A 21,282-nucleotide genomic window follows, 5' to 3' on the forward strand; every position below is an offset into this window, starting at 1 on the left:
GAGCAGCTTGAAGATGAACATCAGTAGGACAGGAGAGAAACTGGCTCAAGTAATTCACCGCAAAGGTGATATCAGGACGAGTGATGGTAAGGTAAAGAAGACGACCAATCAACTCTCTGTATGGTTTGGCCGAAGGCAACAAAGTACCAGACTCCTTACGAAGATGAACAGAGGGATCCATTGGAACCGAAGCCGGTTTGCAAGCTAGCATTCCAGTCGAGGAAAGAATATCCAATGCGTATTTCCTCTGACAGATGGAGATACCAGTAGCATTGCGTGCAATTTCCAAGCCTAAGAAGAAGCGAGGAGCTCCCATATCTTTGATGTCAAACGCACGATGTAAAGCTGTTTTCAACAATTCCAGAGCTTCATCATTATTAGACGCAATCATTATGTCGTCAACATAGACTAACAGAGCAGTGAAAGAGTTAGATGTCTGGCGAATGAACAGAGTATTATCCACCGGAGATTGGACAAAACCAGAATCCATCACCACTTTAGAGAAGCAATGATACCATTGCCGTGATGCTTGCTTGAGGCCGTACAAGGATTTGCGAAGCTTACAGACTGGATTAGGAGGTAAAGGAGCTCCATTAGAAGGCGTATAACCAAGAGGCAAGCTCATGTAGATTTCTTCATCAAGGTCTCCATGAAGAAAAGCATTGGTAACATCCATCTGAGTAAGCTTCCATCCTAAGCAAGCAGCTAATCCCAAAATCAACTTAACACTCGCAAGCTTTGCCACCGGAGAGAAGGTGTCAATATAGTCTATCCCTTCCTGCTGCGTATAACCTTTGGCAACCAACCGAGCTTTATACTTCAGGATAGTGCCATCAGGATTATACTTTATGGTGAACACCCATTTGCAGCCGATGACATGCTTCCCCGGAGGAAGAGACACAATTAGCCAAGTGCCTTTGTACTCTAAAGCTGTAATCTCAACACCCATGGCATCATTCCAAACTTTATGTTTCACAGCCTCTTTAAAAGAATGCGGCTCAGTTTCAATTGTACAAGAAAGAACAAAAGATTCATATTGAGGGTGAAGTTTAGAGTAGGTAAGAACAGAGGCAAGAGAAAAAGGGGTGTCATTATGAAAGGTTTTAGAAATGTGTGGTGTTTGAGGAGAAGGATGAAGTAAAAGATTACAATGATAGTCAGAAAGCCAACCTGGTGCCTTAGTCTGTCGTTGTGGCCGAGAACAAATCAATGAAGTCTCTCCAGGAGCAGGCACAACAGTCTCTTGTTGTGATGGAACACTAGGAGGTACAATAGCCGCTTGGGAAGACGAGGACAGTATATCAGGAATCTCAGAACCAGAAGATGCAGGAATATCTAATGCAACAGAGATTGGCATAGGCAAGATAGTAGGACCAAACAAATCGATAACAGGATCAGAAGAAGGCATTGTAGTATAAGGAAAAGTATCTTCATGAAAAACAACATTCCTAGAGATACTAATAACCTGAGAATCTAAATCAAGAACCTTATAGCCTTTATAACCAGTAGCATAACCGAGAAAAACACAAGCACTAGCACGAGGACTAAACTTGTTTCGATCCTTAAGATGAGTGGACACATAGCATAAGCAGCCAAAGGAGCGAAGAAAAGAAAAATCCGGTTGCCTTTTGTAAAGAATTTCATAAGGAGAGAGCTTGTTTAGCAACATAGAAGGAGTTCGATTGATAAGAAAAACCGCAGTGAGAATGCATTCAGACCAGTAAACAAGAGGAACCTTGGATTGAAACAAGAGAGCTCGAGCAACATTTAGCAAATGTTGATGTTTGCGTTCAACTACAGAATTTTGCTGAGGCGTATATGCGCATGAAAACTGATGAATGATACCTTTTGAATGAAACAAATCAGTAAACGCAAGCTCAGGAGCATTATCACTTCGAACCTTTTTGATAACAGTATGAAATTGCGTTTGAATATGAGTAAGAAAGGCAGGAAAGATTGCTTTAACATCACTTTTATTACGCATCAGATAGATCCAGGTTACACGAGTACAGTCATCAACGATTGTAAGAAAATATCTAAAACCCTCTACAGACTCGACTGAGAAAGGTCCCCAAGTATCTATATGAACTAAGTCAAACGGTTTTGCAGACAACTTGTGATTAGAAACGAATGGTAAGCTACGCTGTTTGGCAAGAGGACAGACATTACAAGGGGTGGAATTCACTTTTGATGACAAAGGTATACCAGGAATGTGATGCAGTTTAGCAAAAGAAGGATGACCTAAGCGTCGATGCCACAAAGAACCATCAATCATTGATCCACAGAAAGAGTTGGATATAGAATGCGCAAGAGGCTTCAAAATGTAAAGACCATGCATAAGCAACCCTCTACCAATCGTCAAGTCCCGAATATGGTCCTGTATAAAACAAGAATCATGATACACATGAGCAGACAAATCACGTTTCTGTAACAATGAGCTAACACTAAGCAAGTTGAACTTAAACGTGTTAACATGGAGAACATCATAAAGAATAAGATCATCTGATATACGAACTGTCCCCGTGTGGCTGATAGGTACACTAGTGCCATTAGGCAAAGAGACTGTTACACCTGAAATGGGACAAACTTCACTGAACAAATTCAGGTCAGAACAAACGTGACTAGTGGCACCACTATCAACAATCCAACAACCAAGGGGTAATATCGAGTATAGAGATGAAAGGCAATGATGTTGAAAAGTGAATGTATGATTTTCAAAGCGAAGGTTAGGAGAAGGAAAAACAATTGAAACGTTACCAGCAGTAGAAGTAGAGGCCATGAAACCGTGTTCAGTAATAGTGCCAGTAGGTAATTGAGAAGACGACTTATCAGCAGTACGAGTTTGAGCTAGCAACTGGTTCAATAGACTCTGAACTTGATCAGAAGTAAAGTTGTTAATGTCAAGAGAAGCACCAGACGAAGAAACCGCATTGGCAGTAGCAGGAGAATACTGCTGAAACTGACTTTGAGGAGGAAACTGTGGTTTGGAGGAAGGTTGAGATTGGTTCTGAGAAGGATTAGTAGGCTTATGCTGCTGATGGAGTCGATGACCAGGAGGAAAACCGTGAAGTTTGAAGCACTTCTGAACGGTATGACCAGTACGACGACAATGAGTACATACAGGTTTCTGTGAGTATCTATTGCCTTGTATAGCAGCCGCATAAGCATTGTTATCAAAACCAGCTTCCTGAGTAGGAACAGAGGAACCATCCACAGAAGTAGTATTCTGAAAAGCCACATTGTCAAGCCTAGTAGATGGCTTAATCATCTTCTGTCGTTCATCTTGAGCGACCATATTGAAAACATCTTCAATGTCTGGTATTGGCTTGAGCATTAGGATATGACGCCGTGTACTCTCATAAGCCTCATTGAGACCCATAAGGAACTTGGTAACACGGCTCTTCTGTTGCATTTTCTCCCATAGTAGAGCAGCATTACATTCACAACGGCCACAAGTACAAACCGGGATCTCCACATAATTCTTGTGCTCCTCCCATAGTGTAACCAGTTCCGTATAGTAGGTACTGATATCCATCGAGCCCTGTTGAATAGTACTCAGTCTCTGCTCTATCTCATAGACACGAGGAGCATCATCCTGCTTAAAACGAGCCAACAAATTCTTCCAAATAGACTCAGCAGTAGACATGAACAATAAGCTTTGACCGATCTTTTTAGAAACAGAGTTCATTAACCAAGTCGCCACCATATCGTTACAACGAGACCATGAACCAGAATCACGATGATCAGGAGGAGGTTTAGGAATAGTACCATCAATGAATCCCAATTTGTTTCGAACATTCAAAGCCATACGGATCGAACGACGCCATGAGTGGAACTCCGATCCCGAAGTCAAACGATCAGTGACCAAGACTAATCCAGCGTGATCCGTGGAGTGGAGATAGTACGGATTCTCATATTGATCATTCATCGAGCGAGAGGAATCAGAAACTGGTTGTTGCTGAGTCGCGAAGCTCATTGAATCCAAAAGATGACGAAAGAGAGTCAATCAAGATGAATCAATAACAGCTCCAAAAGAAAGAAAACCAGCAAGAAGCAGCTCCGAGAAGTATCGAGATCAAGATGAATCAACACCGATGAGAGATCCAAGCTCAGAACAACTCAACGATCAAGACGAGCAAAAGAAAAGCGATTCTCGAGAAAAGTTCAAGCAAATCAAAAAGAAGACGAGCGCAGAAATCGAAAGTGAGATCACGAATCGATAAGCTCATCGTTAAAGAGATTTGATTTGAAGAAACGAAGGAGAATCAATGGCGGAAGCTTTGTGTGTGCTCTGATACCATATTAAGAAAGTTGTTATGATTGAAAATTACTTTCTCAAATTGGAAAAGATGATACAGAGTTGCTTATATACATACGATGCAATTGGTTTAGTGATAGGAAGCTAAACCAATGCTAAACCAAATGATTAAAATACAGACACTTAACCACCGGTTCAATCTAAGTTAACCATACTCTAATAAAGATCCTGTTCACCGTTGCCTCCGTGACCTCTCTCGGAACCTAGGTCCAGTGTTTTCGCTCAGGCTCGGCTCTTGTCGAGCCGTGATCGTCACGTCAGCTTCCGCAGCGGAGGAGTTCTTATCTCACGAGAACGATGTCATCTTCGCCAACAGACCTAACAGTACTCTGGGTAAATACGTTGCTTACAACAACACGGCGATCATCGTAGCTCCCTACGGAGACCACTGGCGCAACCTCCGCCGTATCTGCTCCCTGGAGATCTTCTCCGCAGCTCGTCTCAAAGAATCTTTCGAGATCCGGAGAGACGAAGTGAGGTCTCTGGTTCGGACGATCCACAAGGCGGCATCAGGAGGAGGAGGAAACGACTTTGTCCGAATGGAGCTACGGCCGTTGCTTTCCGGGTTTACGTTGAACGTCATCATGAGAATGATGGCTGGTAAAAGATACTACGGCGGCGAGGATAACGCGGAAGCTAAGGAGGTGAGGGAGCTGATCAGCGAAACGTTTGAGCTCGCAGGGTTTACTTACGTCGGTGACTTTCTTCCGATCTTGAAGCTGTTTGATTTCGATGGATATGTTAAGAGAGTGAAGAAACTTGGCTCGAGACTAGATAAGTTTATGCAGGAACTGGTCGACGAACACAGAAGAAACAGGGGACAAACAGAGTTCAAGAACACGATGATCACTCATTTGCTCACTCTTCAAGAAACGCAACCTGAGTACTACACTGACGAGATCATCAAAGGACTCGTAATGGTTCGTTAATTCTTTTACTTGTTTCTTTATTTTCAAGTCGCTATTAGGAAAAATAAATAAATCAAGATTATTGAATCGTTTTCAATATATATATGCAGGTGATGATAGATGCCGGGACGGACACAACCGCAGTGACATTGGAATGGGCGATGGCTAACCTTCTAAACCATCCAGATGTTCTAGCGAAAGCCAAGACGGAGTTAAACAACGTCGTCTCAAGTGAAGGGCGTTTGATGGAGGAATCTGATACGAGCACTTGTACATACCTCAATAATGTGATTTCGGAGACTCTCCGATTGTATCCTGCTGGGCCAATGCTGGTCCCTCACGCGTCGTCGGTTGACTGTAAAGTTGCTGGGTATGATATCCCACGTGGCACATGGCTATTCGTTAACGCGTGGGCAATTCAGAGAGATCCAAAGGTGTGGGATGAGCCTGAGGCCTTTAAACCAGAAAGGTTCGATAATGAGGAGTGGAAGACCACCAAACGTGGTAACTTTTTACCATTTGGAATAGGTAGAAGGGCGTGTCCTGGAATGGGGCTGGCACAAATTTTATTGAGCTCAGCTTTAGGATCATTGATCCAATGTTTTGACTGGGAGAGGGATGAAGACATTGCAGTTGACATGTCGGAAGGAACGGGTCTTACTATGCCTAAAGTTGTGCCTTTAGTTGCCAAATGCAAGTCTTCTCCTATCCTAGACAATGTTGTCGTTTAAACTTATGTATTTTATTTCCGGTCATTAACTAATAAGAACATAATGGTTTCCTCTTTCTCATTTTCTCTAGACCTTTCTCTGTCCTCATTCTTTCCCTCAGCATCTCCTGCACTTATTTACATCCTCTGAAATCAGATCCAACAGTTAAAAGAATGAAAAATCTTCATCAATATCCACTTCTCCCTAGGAGTAAAAAATAACATAGCCCAGTCTAACCAGACCAAAACACCGTGTAGGAATCACAAGAGATAAGATAAAATTAACTATACATTGTTCAAATTAGCTTTCATCTCCAGGTGGAACCATATTCCCATCGATGTTGCATTTATTAAAAATATTCAGTTTCAAAATTACATGATTTTTAGCTTACGTAAATTTTATATAAATTTCTATATCTTATTTTTGTGATGGGCATAAATTATTTACTTTAATTTCACATCTTTTATCTGGAGCATGATTGTGATTGGTTTCTAAGATCCTTCCTATCCTAGGCTTCATTTCGCAAATTTGTTATTACCGATAGTCCAAGAGACCTAACCCCAGCCTAAAGTGGCATTATGAATATTACATTATATTTTGTTCAAATATTTCATTCCATGTATATAAATTATAGAATACCTTTTTGGACAAAAATTTATAAAATACCTAAGATACTTTGTTTGTTTGAGAACCTCATTGGGGTTGTTCTAGTAAACACAAGATTGTTCTACGGGGGGCTAACATTAACCAATAACTAACATATTATGCCAAGCCCTTTGAAAATGTCATCACTACGGACACAACCACATTGAGACCCCGTGTTTTCTCCTTCTTTCTTGGTTCACCGACCCCCGTGCTAAAATATATATATTTTTTCAAACGTGGTATACAGCCTGCCTAACGTGGGCTGCGCACGCTCTATATCGTTGACTTTAGACTCCCGTGTATATGTGCACATGAAGCAACGAGATCAGAAAGAGTAGACGAGATGTTTAGTTTGATTTCATTTGCTCTAGTCGTCGTATTTTCCGTTCAAAGCTGAATGTTCCACCAAGTCCGCTAGGTTTCCCAGTGATCGGACACCTCCATTTGCTCAAAGATCCTGTTCATCGTTGCCTCCATGACCTCTCTCGGAACCTCGGTCCAGTGTTTTCGCTCAGGCTTGGCTCTCGTCGAGCCGTGGTCGTCACGTCAGCTTCCGCAGCAGAGGAGTTCTTATCTCACGAGAATGATGTCGTCTTCGCGAACAGGCCTATCAGTACTTTGGGTAAATACGTTGCTTACAACAACTCGATAGTCAGCGTATCTCCCTACGGAGACCACTGGCGAAACCTCCACCGTATCTGCACCGTGGAGATCTTCTCCGCCGCTCGTCTTAAAGAATCTTCCGAGATCCGGAGAGACGAAGTGAGGTCTCTTCTTCGGACGATCCACGCGGCTACATCAAAAGGGGGAGGAAACGACTCTGTCCGAGTGGAGCTACGGCCGTTGCTTTCTGGGTTTACGTTGAACGTCCTTATGAGAATGGTCGCCGGAAAAAGATACTACGGCAGTGAGGATAACGCGGAAGCTAAGGAAGTGAGAGAGCTGATCAGCGAAACGTTCGAGCTCGCAGGGTTTACTTATGCCGGTGACTTTCTTCCGATTTTGAAGCTGTTTGATTTCAATGGATACGTAAAGAGAGTGAAGAAACTTGGCTCGAAATTAGATCAGTTTATGCAGGAACTGGTCGACGAACACAGAAGAAACAGGGGAAAAGCAGAGTTCAAGAACACGATGATCACTCATTTGCTAACTCTTCAAGAATCGCAACCTGAGTACTACACTGACGAGATCATCAAAGGACTCATACTGGTTAGTGATTTTTTTTTTTTTAAATCTAAAACTAGTTATGGTTTACTTCGGTTGAAAAAAATTCTAGAACCAAATTAACTAAACTGAACCAAACTGAAATACCACTTGTTTTGTCTATAATATTTATATTAAGTTCGAAAATAATAATCTAGATTAATGTTTGGTTTTACGTTTGATTCTACGTTTAAACACAAAACATTAATGATTTAGGGTATAAATAAAAGTCTTGAACTCTTAAATGTAAAGAAAAGCTACCTAAAATTCTAAAAACCTTCCTAAAAAAATGTCAAAGCCAAAGTAAGTAACTTTGCTCATAAAGTGACTTGTTTTTTTTTAAAGCCACAAATTTAGGCTTTTAGCAATTTCTGAAGCCATTTCAGTTTTTTAGCTTTAACAGCTAACCTGAAACTAAAAGCCTTGACAGTAAAAATCATAAACAATCTGACCCCTAAAATAAGTTTCATTTAAAAAATAAAAATTTCTACTATCATGTTCTTAATATTTTTATTTGAAACTTATTAAAGTTTATCAATTTAAATATGTACTATTATTTGAAACTTTATCAAATAAGTATTTTGAGAAGTAAATTTAATTATTTGTCTTGTTTTCCATAATTTGTCACATTCTTCAAGAATTTAGGCTGAATCTTTAGTTTTAATAAATAATTTTAATTAGACTGATTAGATTTTTGATATCTTTAATGAATAATTATATTATTCATTATTTACCTGATTACAAATTAATATTATAAAAATATCTCAGAAAAGAAATAGAAAATATGTTTGAAAAAGGAAAAAAATATTTCCATGTATTTATTTTGTGTTTATTTGCATCTTTTTCTTATTTGTTAGATTTTTAAATAGTAGTATATATACACATATGATGATTAGATTTATCGTGATACTAATATATTTAAAATATTTTATAAAAGATATGAAAAAATTATTTATATTTTTTGTAAAAGTAATATATGTCATGGGATATTTCTTGAAAATTACAAAATTTACTAACAAGGATTATAAGCAATAGTTGATTAATATAATATGTAAAGTTATATTTGGTTTCACATTTTTGTGCTTTTGATCGATTTTGAGATTTTGTAGGTTTTGATAACTGCAAGAAATTGGTTTAATATCATCACTTTATGTTAATAATTCTATATTTATTTATTTAATTAGATAACTGTCTATAAATTAATATAATAAAATCTGATTAAAGATAACAACATATTTTAAAATAAAAATATTGATGTTGTTATCCAAAATAATATTTTAAATCAATAGAAAGTTAAAAAATCAGGAAAATAAAAGATTCATAAAATAGTTTTCCCTCCGTTTCTAAAAGATTTCATATTCTAGAGTTTTCACACTTATTAAGAAAACACGCAAAATTTTACCAATAAATTCACTATTTTCTGTGTTTAGCATTACATATTATTTTTAATCAATCAAAATTCAGTAAACACGTTTAATGTTTTTGAAGTTTGCAATTTATTATTATTACATATATTGAAAATGTAAAATATAAATTTTTTAGAAACAATTTTTTTTTCTAAAACATAGATCTTTTAGAAACGGAGGGAGTATAATTTTGTAATAGTATATTTATTAATAAATATCTATAAATGAATTATGCCCGTAAGTGCGGGCAAAATACTTAGTTGAATTTTATTCACATACTTTATTTATTATTATCACCAACGTGATGATTTCATGATCACATGTTGATGTTTCAAATATTATTTCTTTTAAAAAAAAAATTAAGAAAATCCGATTAAACCGAACCGAAACACAAACCAAACTGAATACAACCCAAATTGAAATCGATTCAAACCAAACTAATTATGGTTACTTCAGCTGAAAAACTAAATCAAGTAAACCCGAGCCGAATCGATAAAATAACTGAAACGCCTATCCCTACTTAAACGAACCGAACGGAACCCAAACGGGACACGAAATGCCCACACATTGTTTCAACTCGTTATTAGAAAAATAAATCAAGATCGAATTGTTTCATTATATGTAGGTGATGGTAGTTGCCGGGACGGACACAACTGCAATGACATTGGAATGGGCAATGGCTAACCTTCTAAATCATCCAGATGTTCTAGCCAAAGCTAAGACTGAGTTAAACAATATCATCTCAGGTAAAGGGCGTTTGATGGAGGAATCTGATACGAGCACTTGTACATATCTCAATAATGTGATTTCAGAGACTCTTCGACTGTATCCTGTTGGGCCAATGCTGGTCCCACACATGTCGTCCGTTGACTGCAAAGTTGCTGGGTATGATATTCCACGAGGTACATGGCTATTCATCAACGCGTGGGCAATTCAGCGAGATCCAAATGTATGGGATGAGGCTGAGGTTTTTAAGCCGGAAAGGTTCGACAATGAGGAGTGGAAGATTCATCATGGTAAGTATCTACCATTCGGAATAGGTAGAAGAGCGTGTCCTGGAATGGGACTTGCCCAAATTGTATTGAGCTCAGCTTTAGGGTCGTTGATCCAATGTTTTGACTGGAAGAGGGATGAAGAAGATATGGCAGTTGACATGTCGGAAGGAACAGGTCTTACCATGCCTAAAGCTGTGCCTTTAGTTGCCAAATGCAAGTCTTCACCAATTCTAGACAACGTTGTATTCTAGTTTCTCTTTAATGTATTTTATTGTGAGCCTAGACAACGTTCGATGGTCATTTACATTGCTAATAAGAAAACTCTTTTTTAAAAAAAAATTGTTTGAATAGTTGAGAACTTAAATACTTATTTTGTTTGAATAGTTCAGAAACTTAAATATTTAATCATGAATCGAGATTGCTCACTCGAATTCCTCTATACATTTCTTAAAACTGAGGATTATTATGCCTAGTCCCAAATGTTGAAAGAAAAAAACAATCTTTTTATTTTTCTTCCTACATAACGATTTCATGTAACAGTTCCTAAGCTCTCAATTGTCTACTCGATTCGCCCAACTCCAACTCGACTCATCGAGATCAGTCCACTATCCCTGAATCCTCCAACGAATCCACCACCACCACCATTGTTGTTGTTTCTCTGCATCTCCTTCATGTAACTCCTAACCTCCGCCTTAATCATCTCCTGCACCACCGCCATAAACTCGCTGCCGCCGTTGCCACCAAACGATCTCCCCATTTCCTCAATCGCACCTCTGAATCCACCAGAGAACCGCATAAACGACATCGTGTTAATGTCTCGACGCATCGGCTTGTTGTTGTTATTAGTTGACTCGTGACTACGGTTTGACTCCTCGCTGACGTCAGCACCAGGAAGCGACAAGCTCAGCGAAGTCGCTGGGTCATCAAAAGAAGACGACGACGTCGTCTCGATCTGAAGCGGCAACATAACACTACCAGCAGCACGTGGAACAGGTTTAAAAACCTCGGCAGAGGGAAAAACGGGAAGCGTGCTCGAATCGCTGACGTCAGATCCAGTTGGGCTTCCTGGGCCCATATAAAGCCCATTAGCAACAGGAGGAGCACCATCGCTCACCGATCTCTTCGCCGGCCGATGATCCTCCTCCGCGCCACCGCATTTCCTCTTAAGCGTCGAGTTCCAGTGATTCTTCACCGCGTTGTCCGTACGACCGTTGAGAAGGCGGGCAATCGCGGCCCATTTATTACCGAACTGCGCGTGCGCGCGCGCGATCGTCTCGTCTTCCTCCGCGGAAAACGGGCGGTGCTCAACCTGCGGCGATAGCTGGTTGCACCACCGTAACCTACACGATTTCCCCGATCTTCCGGGGATGGATTTGCCGATCACCGTCCAGTTTCTCGGGCCGTGTTCAACAACGAGCTTACGAAGCTGCTCGTCCTCTTCGGGACTCCATGGACCTTTAATACGATCATCCGCCATTGAATCTTTAAGTATAAATGGATGATAAACTCTGTTTTGTGGCGAGAGAGAGATGATAATAAACAAAACAAGTAAGTTCGAGGAGTTGAAGAGAAGACAGACTTGTAAATACAGAAGTTTTGAGAGTGTGTAACCGGGAACCGGTTAAAACGGTGGAGAAGTTATGGGCGACGCTTCTTCCACGCAAGCGGTTTTTTCAAAAGTTTGGGATACAGCTGTTAACGGACACGCGTCGCGACATGACTACGTCGATGTGTTTTCTCTTTGTCGTTTTTGTAATGATTTTCTGAAAAGCTTTCAGATCTTTAGGTTTCGTTGCGTTAAGCGTGGAGATCAATCGAGGTCAATGTGAGGAAGCTGTGTATGCACGCGCATGTTGATTGCGTGGTGAAAGTTGGAAGTTAAAGAGACAAAATCACGAAACCCAACTAGCAAAGCTTATTGATAACATTTGCACTATTTTAGGTTAATTTAAAATTTTCGGAGGAAAATGAAAATGTCTTTAAAAAGTATCTGAAATAAAGAGAACGGTTAGGTTTAGGTAAGGTCAGTTTTTTTAATGTTAGTCTGAGTCCAGAATAGCATAAGCCAGGCTGTATCAGTATTACCACTCCATAAGATTTGTATAAAATGATACAAATCGACTTAAAAAAGGAATTAGACAAAACATAAGCATACCTAATCCATATGTATTGTCTTCTTGACAAACTAGTCTTTAGTTTAGTTTAACTGAACAAAGCGAACGGTTACAATCTGATTGTCCTAGAACCGTAATTCGAATTTTTTTTATTGATTTAGCTTCGAAACAATATAAAGAATCTAAAACCAATTTAGATATTTGTGACAACAAGGTGAACTATGTGATAGATAGAAATTAATCTACAGATTGAGAAACGTGATGTAAATCAGCGGCTATCAGTGATGTGGGAGGGAAAACGACAAGATAGGTTGCCAAATTGGAACGCTAAATCATCCATTGCCTTTTTTTCCTAAAGTTATAGATTTATTTACTTTTGTGTTCCAAAAAAAGGGAAAAATTATTTCTTTTCTTTTTTGCGACATGAAGCAAATCCAGGGTGTAAAACTCGTTGATTTATCAAAAACAATCTACTCCATAAATCTGTTAACTGTAATCCATAAAGTGGCGGTCAGATAACGCGTGTTTAATAGGTGCTCTTGACCTGTACGGTACGAATAAAACGTCAGATATTCTTTGTCAACCTGCACGCTCCTTGATTGCACCTTCTCCCTAACCTTCCTCCAACGGTTTATTATAACAACAGATTTTTTTTTTTATGAAAAATAAAATTGTTTTACTCTTAATCAGTTTTATGCTTTATATATATCAACAAGAAGTTGACAAAAAAAAATATATCAACAAGAAAAAGTAAATAACAAAATAGACTCGACAAACATTCAAGATGGGTAATACCCACAGTATTATCGTGTCTTAAATGTCTTGTATTTTTTGTGTGCACAAAATGTCTTGGTTCTAAAACCTGATCTCTGAAATCAGGATGGTGATTTGATGAACATTTCAAGAGTGTTTTCACCATGCATACATATTAAATACAAAATATACAAAATACTGCTTGTGGTTACGAGCAAGATTGAAACAGGATAAGTTTAATGTTCTTCTTTCGGTTGTTGAGATGTTTCTACTAAATTAACACTAAAAGACAACAAGGAACTCGCTGTCTTTGATTTATAATAAGTCCTTTTCGGTTTAAAGAAAAACCCATCGGTGTACAAAACCCAAATTTAAAGTTCATCTGCTTAATTATGATGTAGCTGAACCTTGTGGATCTTGTATCGGATACTTTGAGTTAATTTGTGTAACCAGTGGTAGGAGATTAATTATTGCGGTGGGAACAACAACTCAATAAGGCGTAGCTGTACCTTGCTTGTTAAACTTAACCAATATGTAGTATTGGTTTATGTTTTTTTCTTTTTTGGCCCAGCCTACCAAAATATAATACTCTTTTTGCTTGTTGTTGCTACGATCAATGGTCGGAGTGTCGGTTATGGTCTGCTAGTTTCCAGAGTATTTTCATAAACAAAATAAAATATATAAATTGATGGCTGATTGACGATAGTGATGGTTAGGTCTGGGCATTTTACCCGGACCCGAAAACCCGACCCGAAACCGACCCGAAAAAACTCGGTCCGGGTAGAAACCGATCCGATCAAATTATCCTATCGGGTCTTGTTGTAGAGGATCCGCGGGTCTTGGACCCGACCCGACCCGAACCCAAAACTCGACGGGTACCTGAATTAATAATATAAATTAAATAAAATGAATCAATGGGAAGTCGAAGACGGGTTATTTGTCTACATAGCAAAGGGGTCAGCCACTAGGAGACAACCAACTATTGTTCTATCTCGCATATTGGGTCTTGTTGTAGAGGATCCGCGGGTCTTGGACCCGACCCGAACCCGGAACCCGACGGGTACCTGAATTAATAATATAAATTAAATAAAATGAATCAATGGGGAGTCGAAGACGGGTTATTTGTCTACATAGCAAAGGGGTCAGCCACTAGGAGACAACCAACTATTGTTCTATCTCGCATTGTTTAGTATATATACACATTTTAATATAATAAAAACACAAATTTTAAATAAAATGTCAAATATTTTCGAATATATTAATAGTTTTAGATTTTTTGTATTTTTAGGTATTTTTTAGGTTGAACCCGAACGGAACCCGACCCGAACCCGACCCAGAATCGAACCGATAAATTCTAGTTACTCGAATGGGTCCAACTATATAAGACCCGACCCGATCCGGACCCGGTACGACCCGAACCGATCCGGAACCGAAAATTTGAAATTACCCTATCGGGTCCTAAACTCCTAGACCCGAAAGACCCGGCCTGAATCCTACCCGACGACCCGAATGCCCAGGCCTAGTGATGGTTGATTGACGATGTCGTACTCGCGAATCTTGGACAAGTCCCTAATTCGCGAAGATGTTAATCAAATTTACATTCCCAAGCTGTAATCAATCAGTTTTTCTTTTTCCTTTGTTCAGATAAATCATTATTTTCATGACATTTTATGAATGAAAACCTAATACTCATTTGTTTCAAAATAAGGATTTTCACATTTATTAAAAACATATAAACTTAGTTATTAATGCATAGTTTTTTGTAATTTTATATTTTTTATATTTTTAATCCAATAAAATTTAAAAAAATGTAATTAATGTTTTTGTAACACACAATTTTTGATTATTAATTGACAAAAAATACATTAAAAATATGAAAATACATCTTTTTAAAACATAAAATTTTCTTAGAATATGTATTTTTCTGAAATAGAGTGAGTATTTAGAACAATGATTTGACTGACTCATTAGTTATATTCGAGATTGAGAATATACTGTATTTTTTTACTATAAGAAAAATAGATCCAAAAATGGGACAAACAAACATAATGATAAAGAGGACCAACAAAACAAGAAAATGTCCAAATAGTTGGCCCAAACTTAAACATAAACATAATTTACAGACGAGTTCTACATACGGCCTGAAACATGTGTAAGGGACAAGGTTGAAAAAGAATACACCAGCCTTAGCGATGAAGTCGACACAAATATATAAGCTTGAAACAGATGTAAGGGGCAAGGCCGAGAAAGAACACATGTTTAAAGAGACAATCCACCGCATTAACATCAACATCATAATCTTCATTGGAGTTATGACTACCGAAAGACGAAAAGGTCCCACGACAAAAAGAGAAGGTTCAACGAAGAATAATCGACATGAAGAAAATCAAGCCGATATCAAAACTAACAAACCTCCGTTTTGATAAAGAAGAATCGAAAGCCTTTAATCGATCTAAAAAATCAGATCAGATTTACCTACCACTAAAATGTTACTTTTAAAGATCAGAGAAGTGCAAAAGTGAAATAACCTTACTATAGGAGGAGAAAATAATATGATCTTTAGATAGAGAGTGAATAAAGTCAAAAAAGCTTAGAAAGAAACGAGGTCAATGGAAGAAGAGGAAAAAAGTCTTGTTCTAATCTTTCTGATATCACCACAGATAAAGGTAAGAAACGAAAGAGAAACCGGCGAAAATAATGCAAAATAAGTTACCATTTTCCAGAGACAAAAACCAGCGAAATCAACAGTGAAAGAAAACATTGTTTTCGCAGATAAATCTGACTAGCAGAAGACATACATGAAAAAATACTGATCATTGAAAAATCGAGGACATTTTCTCTCTAAAAGATTCAAAGAGATAAGAGAGAGAGCGTCTTGAAATTATATCAAGAATATACTGTACATGCCAAAATCTTTGATAAAAGGCATACATAAATACATGGAAACTTGAATGCACAATCTTACATAGTCAATTATTGGAGTGTAGATATTTATCCGTTATGGTCTATTTATCTTACAACGTAATGACCACAAGGAAATTCATCAGAGCACTGAAAATATTACAAAAAATACCGTCCATGTATTATTTTATATCACTCACCGTCCAAGATTCTGTGTCTTTTTCAGCAGAAAATCATTGGCCCTCTGGTGGAAAAGAGAGAGAGTGGTGCAACAAATAGGCACGTGGAACATGCACTACTTCAGCATTATAGATTTTTAAACTTAAAATCTACTGGACAAAAACTCAACATCCGTGATCTACTAAGTCAACGTGTGCATGTCATATATTCCCACGTGTAACTCTCATGTTCACTATTCTTAACAAGGCAAAACTACTCTTCTTTTGGTCGTTTAAACTGCAACTGTACTTATTGGTCTTACGTAATTGTAAACTTTTTAAAAGGCCTGAGGCATTATCTACATAGACTAAATCACACATTCGTTTATAATGTCTTAGCTAGGTTTAAGTTTCTAGTTGCGTATTTAGTTAGTTTACGACTTTTCCTTCTTTCTTTTGCCGTTTGAATTTTAATGATATTCAATATCGTTGTCCCCCATTAATTTTGATTGTTCTTTCTGTTCTGTCAATTCAAATTATCGATCACAGCCACCGTTTATTACCGAATATAGTAGAATTCTTATACGATAAACTAAAGGACTTAAGTTTATTGGACTTGTATAAATAGACGATGAAATCCATCATTCAATCAAGAAGAAGCAGTTTTAGATTCTTGACTAAATTTTTTTTCTCTCTAAATTTGATGCACGTAGATTCTCTTTCATGTCCCATCTTCTCCTTTTCTACTTGCTTCTTATGTTTCCAAATATTATTCAAAGTGCTAGAAGACAAAATATTCAATGTATTACCCAATTTTCTACCTTAAAATGGAATTACTCCAAAATAGAGTTGAATTTTGCTCAAATGTATTACTTCATTTTTTATTTCAAAATTAAATATTTTAAATATTTTATGTTTTATATTTATTTATTTAAAGTTTAGTAATATCACATTTTATTTATACTATTTGCAAAATAGTCTATTTCAGTTTGTAACATTTCTATTAAATACAATATTAACTACAACTAAAATTTTAATTATATAACTAAAATTATCCAACAAATTAAAAAAAAACATTTATTACATTAAAAATTACATTACATAGCTTAAACACAATAATATATCAACTTAAATTATTCATTATAATTAGTATAATTATTCATTACAGATCTTTTATGTTTTATATTATATATGTTGTTGCATAAAATAGTTCATTAGATGACTATTTATATATTTAATAAATACTACAGATAAGTTTTATAATATATAGTAAAATAATATTAATATATTTATTTATAATAATATTTTATCCAAACGAAAAATATTTAAATGTGAAAGACCATTTATAAATAAAAAAATTTAACTCTATTTTGAAGTAATGAGTTGGTTTACTTGATATTTGAAGTAATCATGTCTATTACTTTATGTTTTAGTAGGTTTTAGAATTAGGTTGGAGATGATTTTAGTATAAAATAGAGTTTGGAGTGAATTTTAGAGTAAGATTAGAGATGTTCCTAGCATACCTAGAAAATGATTTCGTGACAGCATCTGACCATGAACACCTAACCATGAATATCTGACCAAGTGAATATACCACAGATAATTCATTTGAAAATATTTTGTTGACCACAATTATGATGTATCAGATGCGGAACCAGCACATTATGTAGTATGGGGCATCTGTAATGAAACATATTTTGATCAGGGGCACTTACATAAATTATAGGTAATTATTGAAGAAAAAAATCAGTGGGTGGCACTTGCTCCACTTAGAGCATCTCCAACTCCACTTTAATTTTCACTCTAAAATAGAGTTTAGAGTAAAAAATGCTTCAATGGTACTCTATTTCCCACTCTATAATAGAGTAAAAAATATATTTACTCCAAATATAGAGTAAGTTATTTTTTTTTGTTCATCACTTTATTTTCTACTCAAAAATAGAGTATCATTGGAGCAAACTCTATCTCTATTATAGAGTTACTCTATTTTAGAGTAAAAATAGAGTGAACCCTTAGAAATGCTCTTAAGCTGTAATAATTATAAATTATAGTCCCGTAATAGTACAACAGTTGTATTAGTGTATTTGTTTATCATGTTTGAAAACTATGAGAATTAACACACTTATAAACTCGAGAAAACAGGTAAATTAACAAACTAAAAAACATAAGTGTGTTATTTTCAGAATCAAAACTTAACTCTTGATTCATCTGATGCATATTGATTTTTGGCATTGGTCATGAACTCTTTGATTTATCTTTTTTGTATAAAAGCATTGTTCGTGACACTGTAAACGGATAGACTGGGAAAAACAATTAAAAAAGCATCATCTTCATAAGAGTTTCAATGTTTCACCTTTGCTATCAATAATAATAAAAACAAAAACACATTCAACCAAAACATTGGAAGCCTAGAAGTATACTAAAAGCCATATCCAGTTAGTGTGATATGATTGTATCCCCATGCCTCAGCAAGTAAATCGTACGGAGAGAACCCAAAGCACAGTAGGCTTTAAACAATTGGTCCATAATAAGTAAGGCCCATTTAATAGTTTCTACGTGTTGACTCGGTGCACTTTATTCTTTTTTTACCTGACACAGTCGACGTGTGGACTCACTCATCTACCTCATATCGCTAATTTGGCAGTGATCCCATCGTCGTGATATGCCGTTATCAAAGCTTGTTATGTATCCACAAGACATAGTTACTGCGGGTACGTAATGGTCCAACCCGGTCAAAACTAGTGCTGCAATGGCTGAGCCTGAGCTTGTAGTAGAAGGTATAACCTACTACTACTAGTTCTGCAAGGGTTAGCCGGTTCAGACCTTCCCGGTTTTTCCAAAGGAAGAGGAGAGGTTTAGGTATAGTGCGCCAAAGCAACTTTTGTCCATGTTACGTCTTCCTTGAGCAAATAGAATCATAGGAAATCCCTTAATGCGACAGTGATGCGTACTGCATGGTTATGTTTTGTACTTGTGCAATCCGCATCGAATCAAAATGTATTTTTTATTAACTTAAACTTTTCGAAAATATGCAAAGGCTAAAAACATTATAATAACCGAACCAAATGTCCAAAATGTAAATCTCGATTTGCATAAATTTTAGTGAAAGCCGTAACGGCTGATCACGGGCTCTTTGCACTAATTTCAGCAAACTTTTTATCCTTAAATACTTTCTGTCGACGTTTATCATTAATGTAAATGCTAAAAATAAAGCGGAGTATTTTATTTGTGAGCGAATCATGTGCCCAACCAATGGACTGACTGACTGATTACGATAAAGCTCTAGATTTTCATTCGTTATGGGTTTTCACTTCACATAGATTTTGCTTACCTGTTAAGCGATGCACATAACCAATCCAGTGAGAATAAGGTATAAATTCGTTATCTTAAAAGTATCATATCTTTTGTTTTAAATAAATAAATTAATCCTGGCATCTTCTTCCACGTGATTTGCTAAATTTTATTCCATACTAGCTTTTTTCTTATCTGAAGCTCTTTTCGAGCTTTTTCCTAATTCCTTTATAGCTCAAGCTTTCTAGAAAGATTCCATACAAAGTCTTTTTTAAAAAGCCCTATCTGGCAAAAACAGTTATAATAATAGTAACCAAATTAATATGAGGAGTAGGCCAAGACACATTGCATACCTCTTTGGAAAGCTAAATAATAAATGTTCCAAAATTTATTACTTGCCAGATGTAATATCTGTTCTATGTGTAAATATCTTATGGTTATTTCTAAACATTTTTCTACTATACATTTTCAATTCTCGCAAATTGATTGATTAGTTATGTATATTAAATAATGATAGTTATTTTTCCCTAAAGGCGCATATATCTCTTTATTTATGTCACATCATAAGCAAAGCAAAGGGAGTTTAAAGCCTTTGTCGTCTTAAAATCTCAATACAGTATACTGAGATTTCAGAATTATATAGTTAAAATCGTGTCCCGTTTCACTTTAATCATTCTAATCACACGTCGCTGTTAAAAGCTTGCTAGACTTGTCAAACAAATACAAATGTTATTGCCATAGTTGTTCATTGCTATAAAATCTTTTTTTTTTTTTTTCGTCGAAAACAAAGAAATCGAAAAGTCGTAACAGATATCATAATATATCCAAAACACCCGACCGATCAAGTGTCATTGATCAGTCTATTATTATATGTTCACTGTTTGAAAAACTGTCGAATTGGGATGAAATTGTAAATTTGTAAGAAAATAACTAAATGAGTTTGGATTTGTTTTTTTTGGACTAAATATAAGTTTGGAGTTTTGCAAAATAGCAAGTAGAAAACGCCATTTCTTATGCATCTCCGGTCTTTGTCCACCGCTAAACTAGTAGCCATTCTCTATTTGATTATTTATTGCTATGCCATGTATACATTTATATCAAAATTTGCAGGTTACTTACGTTTACGATCGTGTTTTATGTTTACTAGGAAACAAAAAGAAAGGTAGATCATTGAATATCTAGCGTCATGTACGTAAACAGTGTGTGAAACCTGGATTGCGTACACTGCACTAATTCAGCAACGACCTGGAATTACTTTTACCTTTGCATATTAACCATTTTCTCAAAGCATCAAGCGATCAAATGATACGTAACAAGAGGGCCACGATGACGCTCGCGAATTTAATTAAACGGGGACCGGTTCTAATTAATTTGACCCGTTGTACATTAATCTTGACATGCATTTATTTTACGTGTGATGTTGACCTTTGCTCAATCCAGTACTGCATTCATATATTTTTGACGGAACACTTATTAGTGTTTTTGATATTTATTCCTTAAATCAGGTTAGGCTCGTGATCCGTTGAGATTATTGACATATACTTAAGTTATACACTCTTAAACTATACACATGTTTTTTACTGTCAGCAAGTTAAACTATACATATGTTCCGGAAATATCAGTTTTTTGTTGTTGAAAATTTCCAGAAATATCAGTTAAAATTGTTAAACCGACTTATTCATGATCTAACCAAGGCTTAAGTGCTTACGTCCCAGTTCATTAAAGCCAATTCTGGAAAACGGTAATACCTAAAATTATAATGTAAACTTATGAAAGTATATAAAGTTACGAAAGTTCAAATCAGAGATTATACAAAAAAAACACTTATTAATCGATAAATAATTATATATATAGGTAAGACAGTGTAGGCAGTACGTATG

The 21,282-nt window shown here is 36.6% G+C and overlaps 3 protein-coding genes across 3 annotated transcripts; 2 read left to right on the forward strand and 1 right to left on the reverse strand.

The window, feature by feature from the left end:
* The first annotated feature begins 4,484 nt into the window (after nt 1-4,484).
* LOC108807370 (cytochrome P450 81D1) lies at nt 4,485-6,012 on the forward strand. The gene is made up of 2 exons (XM_056986851.1): nt 4,485-5,238; nt 5,337-6,012. Exons 1-2 carry the CDS (start codon nt 4,858-4,860, stop codon nt 5,955-5,957), a joined length of 1,002 nt encoding a protein of 333 aa, XP_056842831.1. The 5' UTR covers nt 4,485-4,857; the 3' UTR covers nt 5,958-6,012.
* Nucleotides 6,013-6,797: 785 nt separating this feature from the next.
* LOC108836579 (cytochrome P450 81Q32) lies at nt 6,798-10,445 on the forward strand. Its single transcript, XM_056989405.1, is given in 3 exon segments — nt 6,798-6,958; nt 6,961-7,790; nt 9,816-10,445. Coding segments are annotated over 3 exon segments (1,485 nt in total). The 5' UTR covers nt 6,798-6,924; the 3' UTR covers nt 10,437-10,445.
* Nucleotides 10,446-10,533: 88 nt separating this feature from the next.
* Nucleotides 10,534-11,747, reverse strand: LOC108806002 (transcription factor MYB44). Its single transcript, XM_018578013.2, has one exon. The coding sequence runs from the start codon at nt 11,660-11,662 to the stop codon at nt 10,745-10,747; it is 918 nt and encodes a 305-aa protein (XP_018433515.1). The 5' UTR covers nt 11,663-11,747; the 3' UTR covers nt 10,534-10,744.
* Between the last annotated feature and the right edge of the window lie 9,535 nt (nt 11,748-21,282).

Source organism: Raphanus sativus, chromosome 6, assembly GCF_000801105.2.
Source record: "Raphanus sativus cultivar WK10039 chromosome 6, ASM80110v3, whole genome shotgun sequence".
Classification (NCBI taxonomy): Eukaryota; Viridiplantae; Streptophyta; class Magnoliopsida; order Brassicales; family Brassicaceae; genus Raphanus; species Raphanus sativus.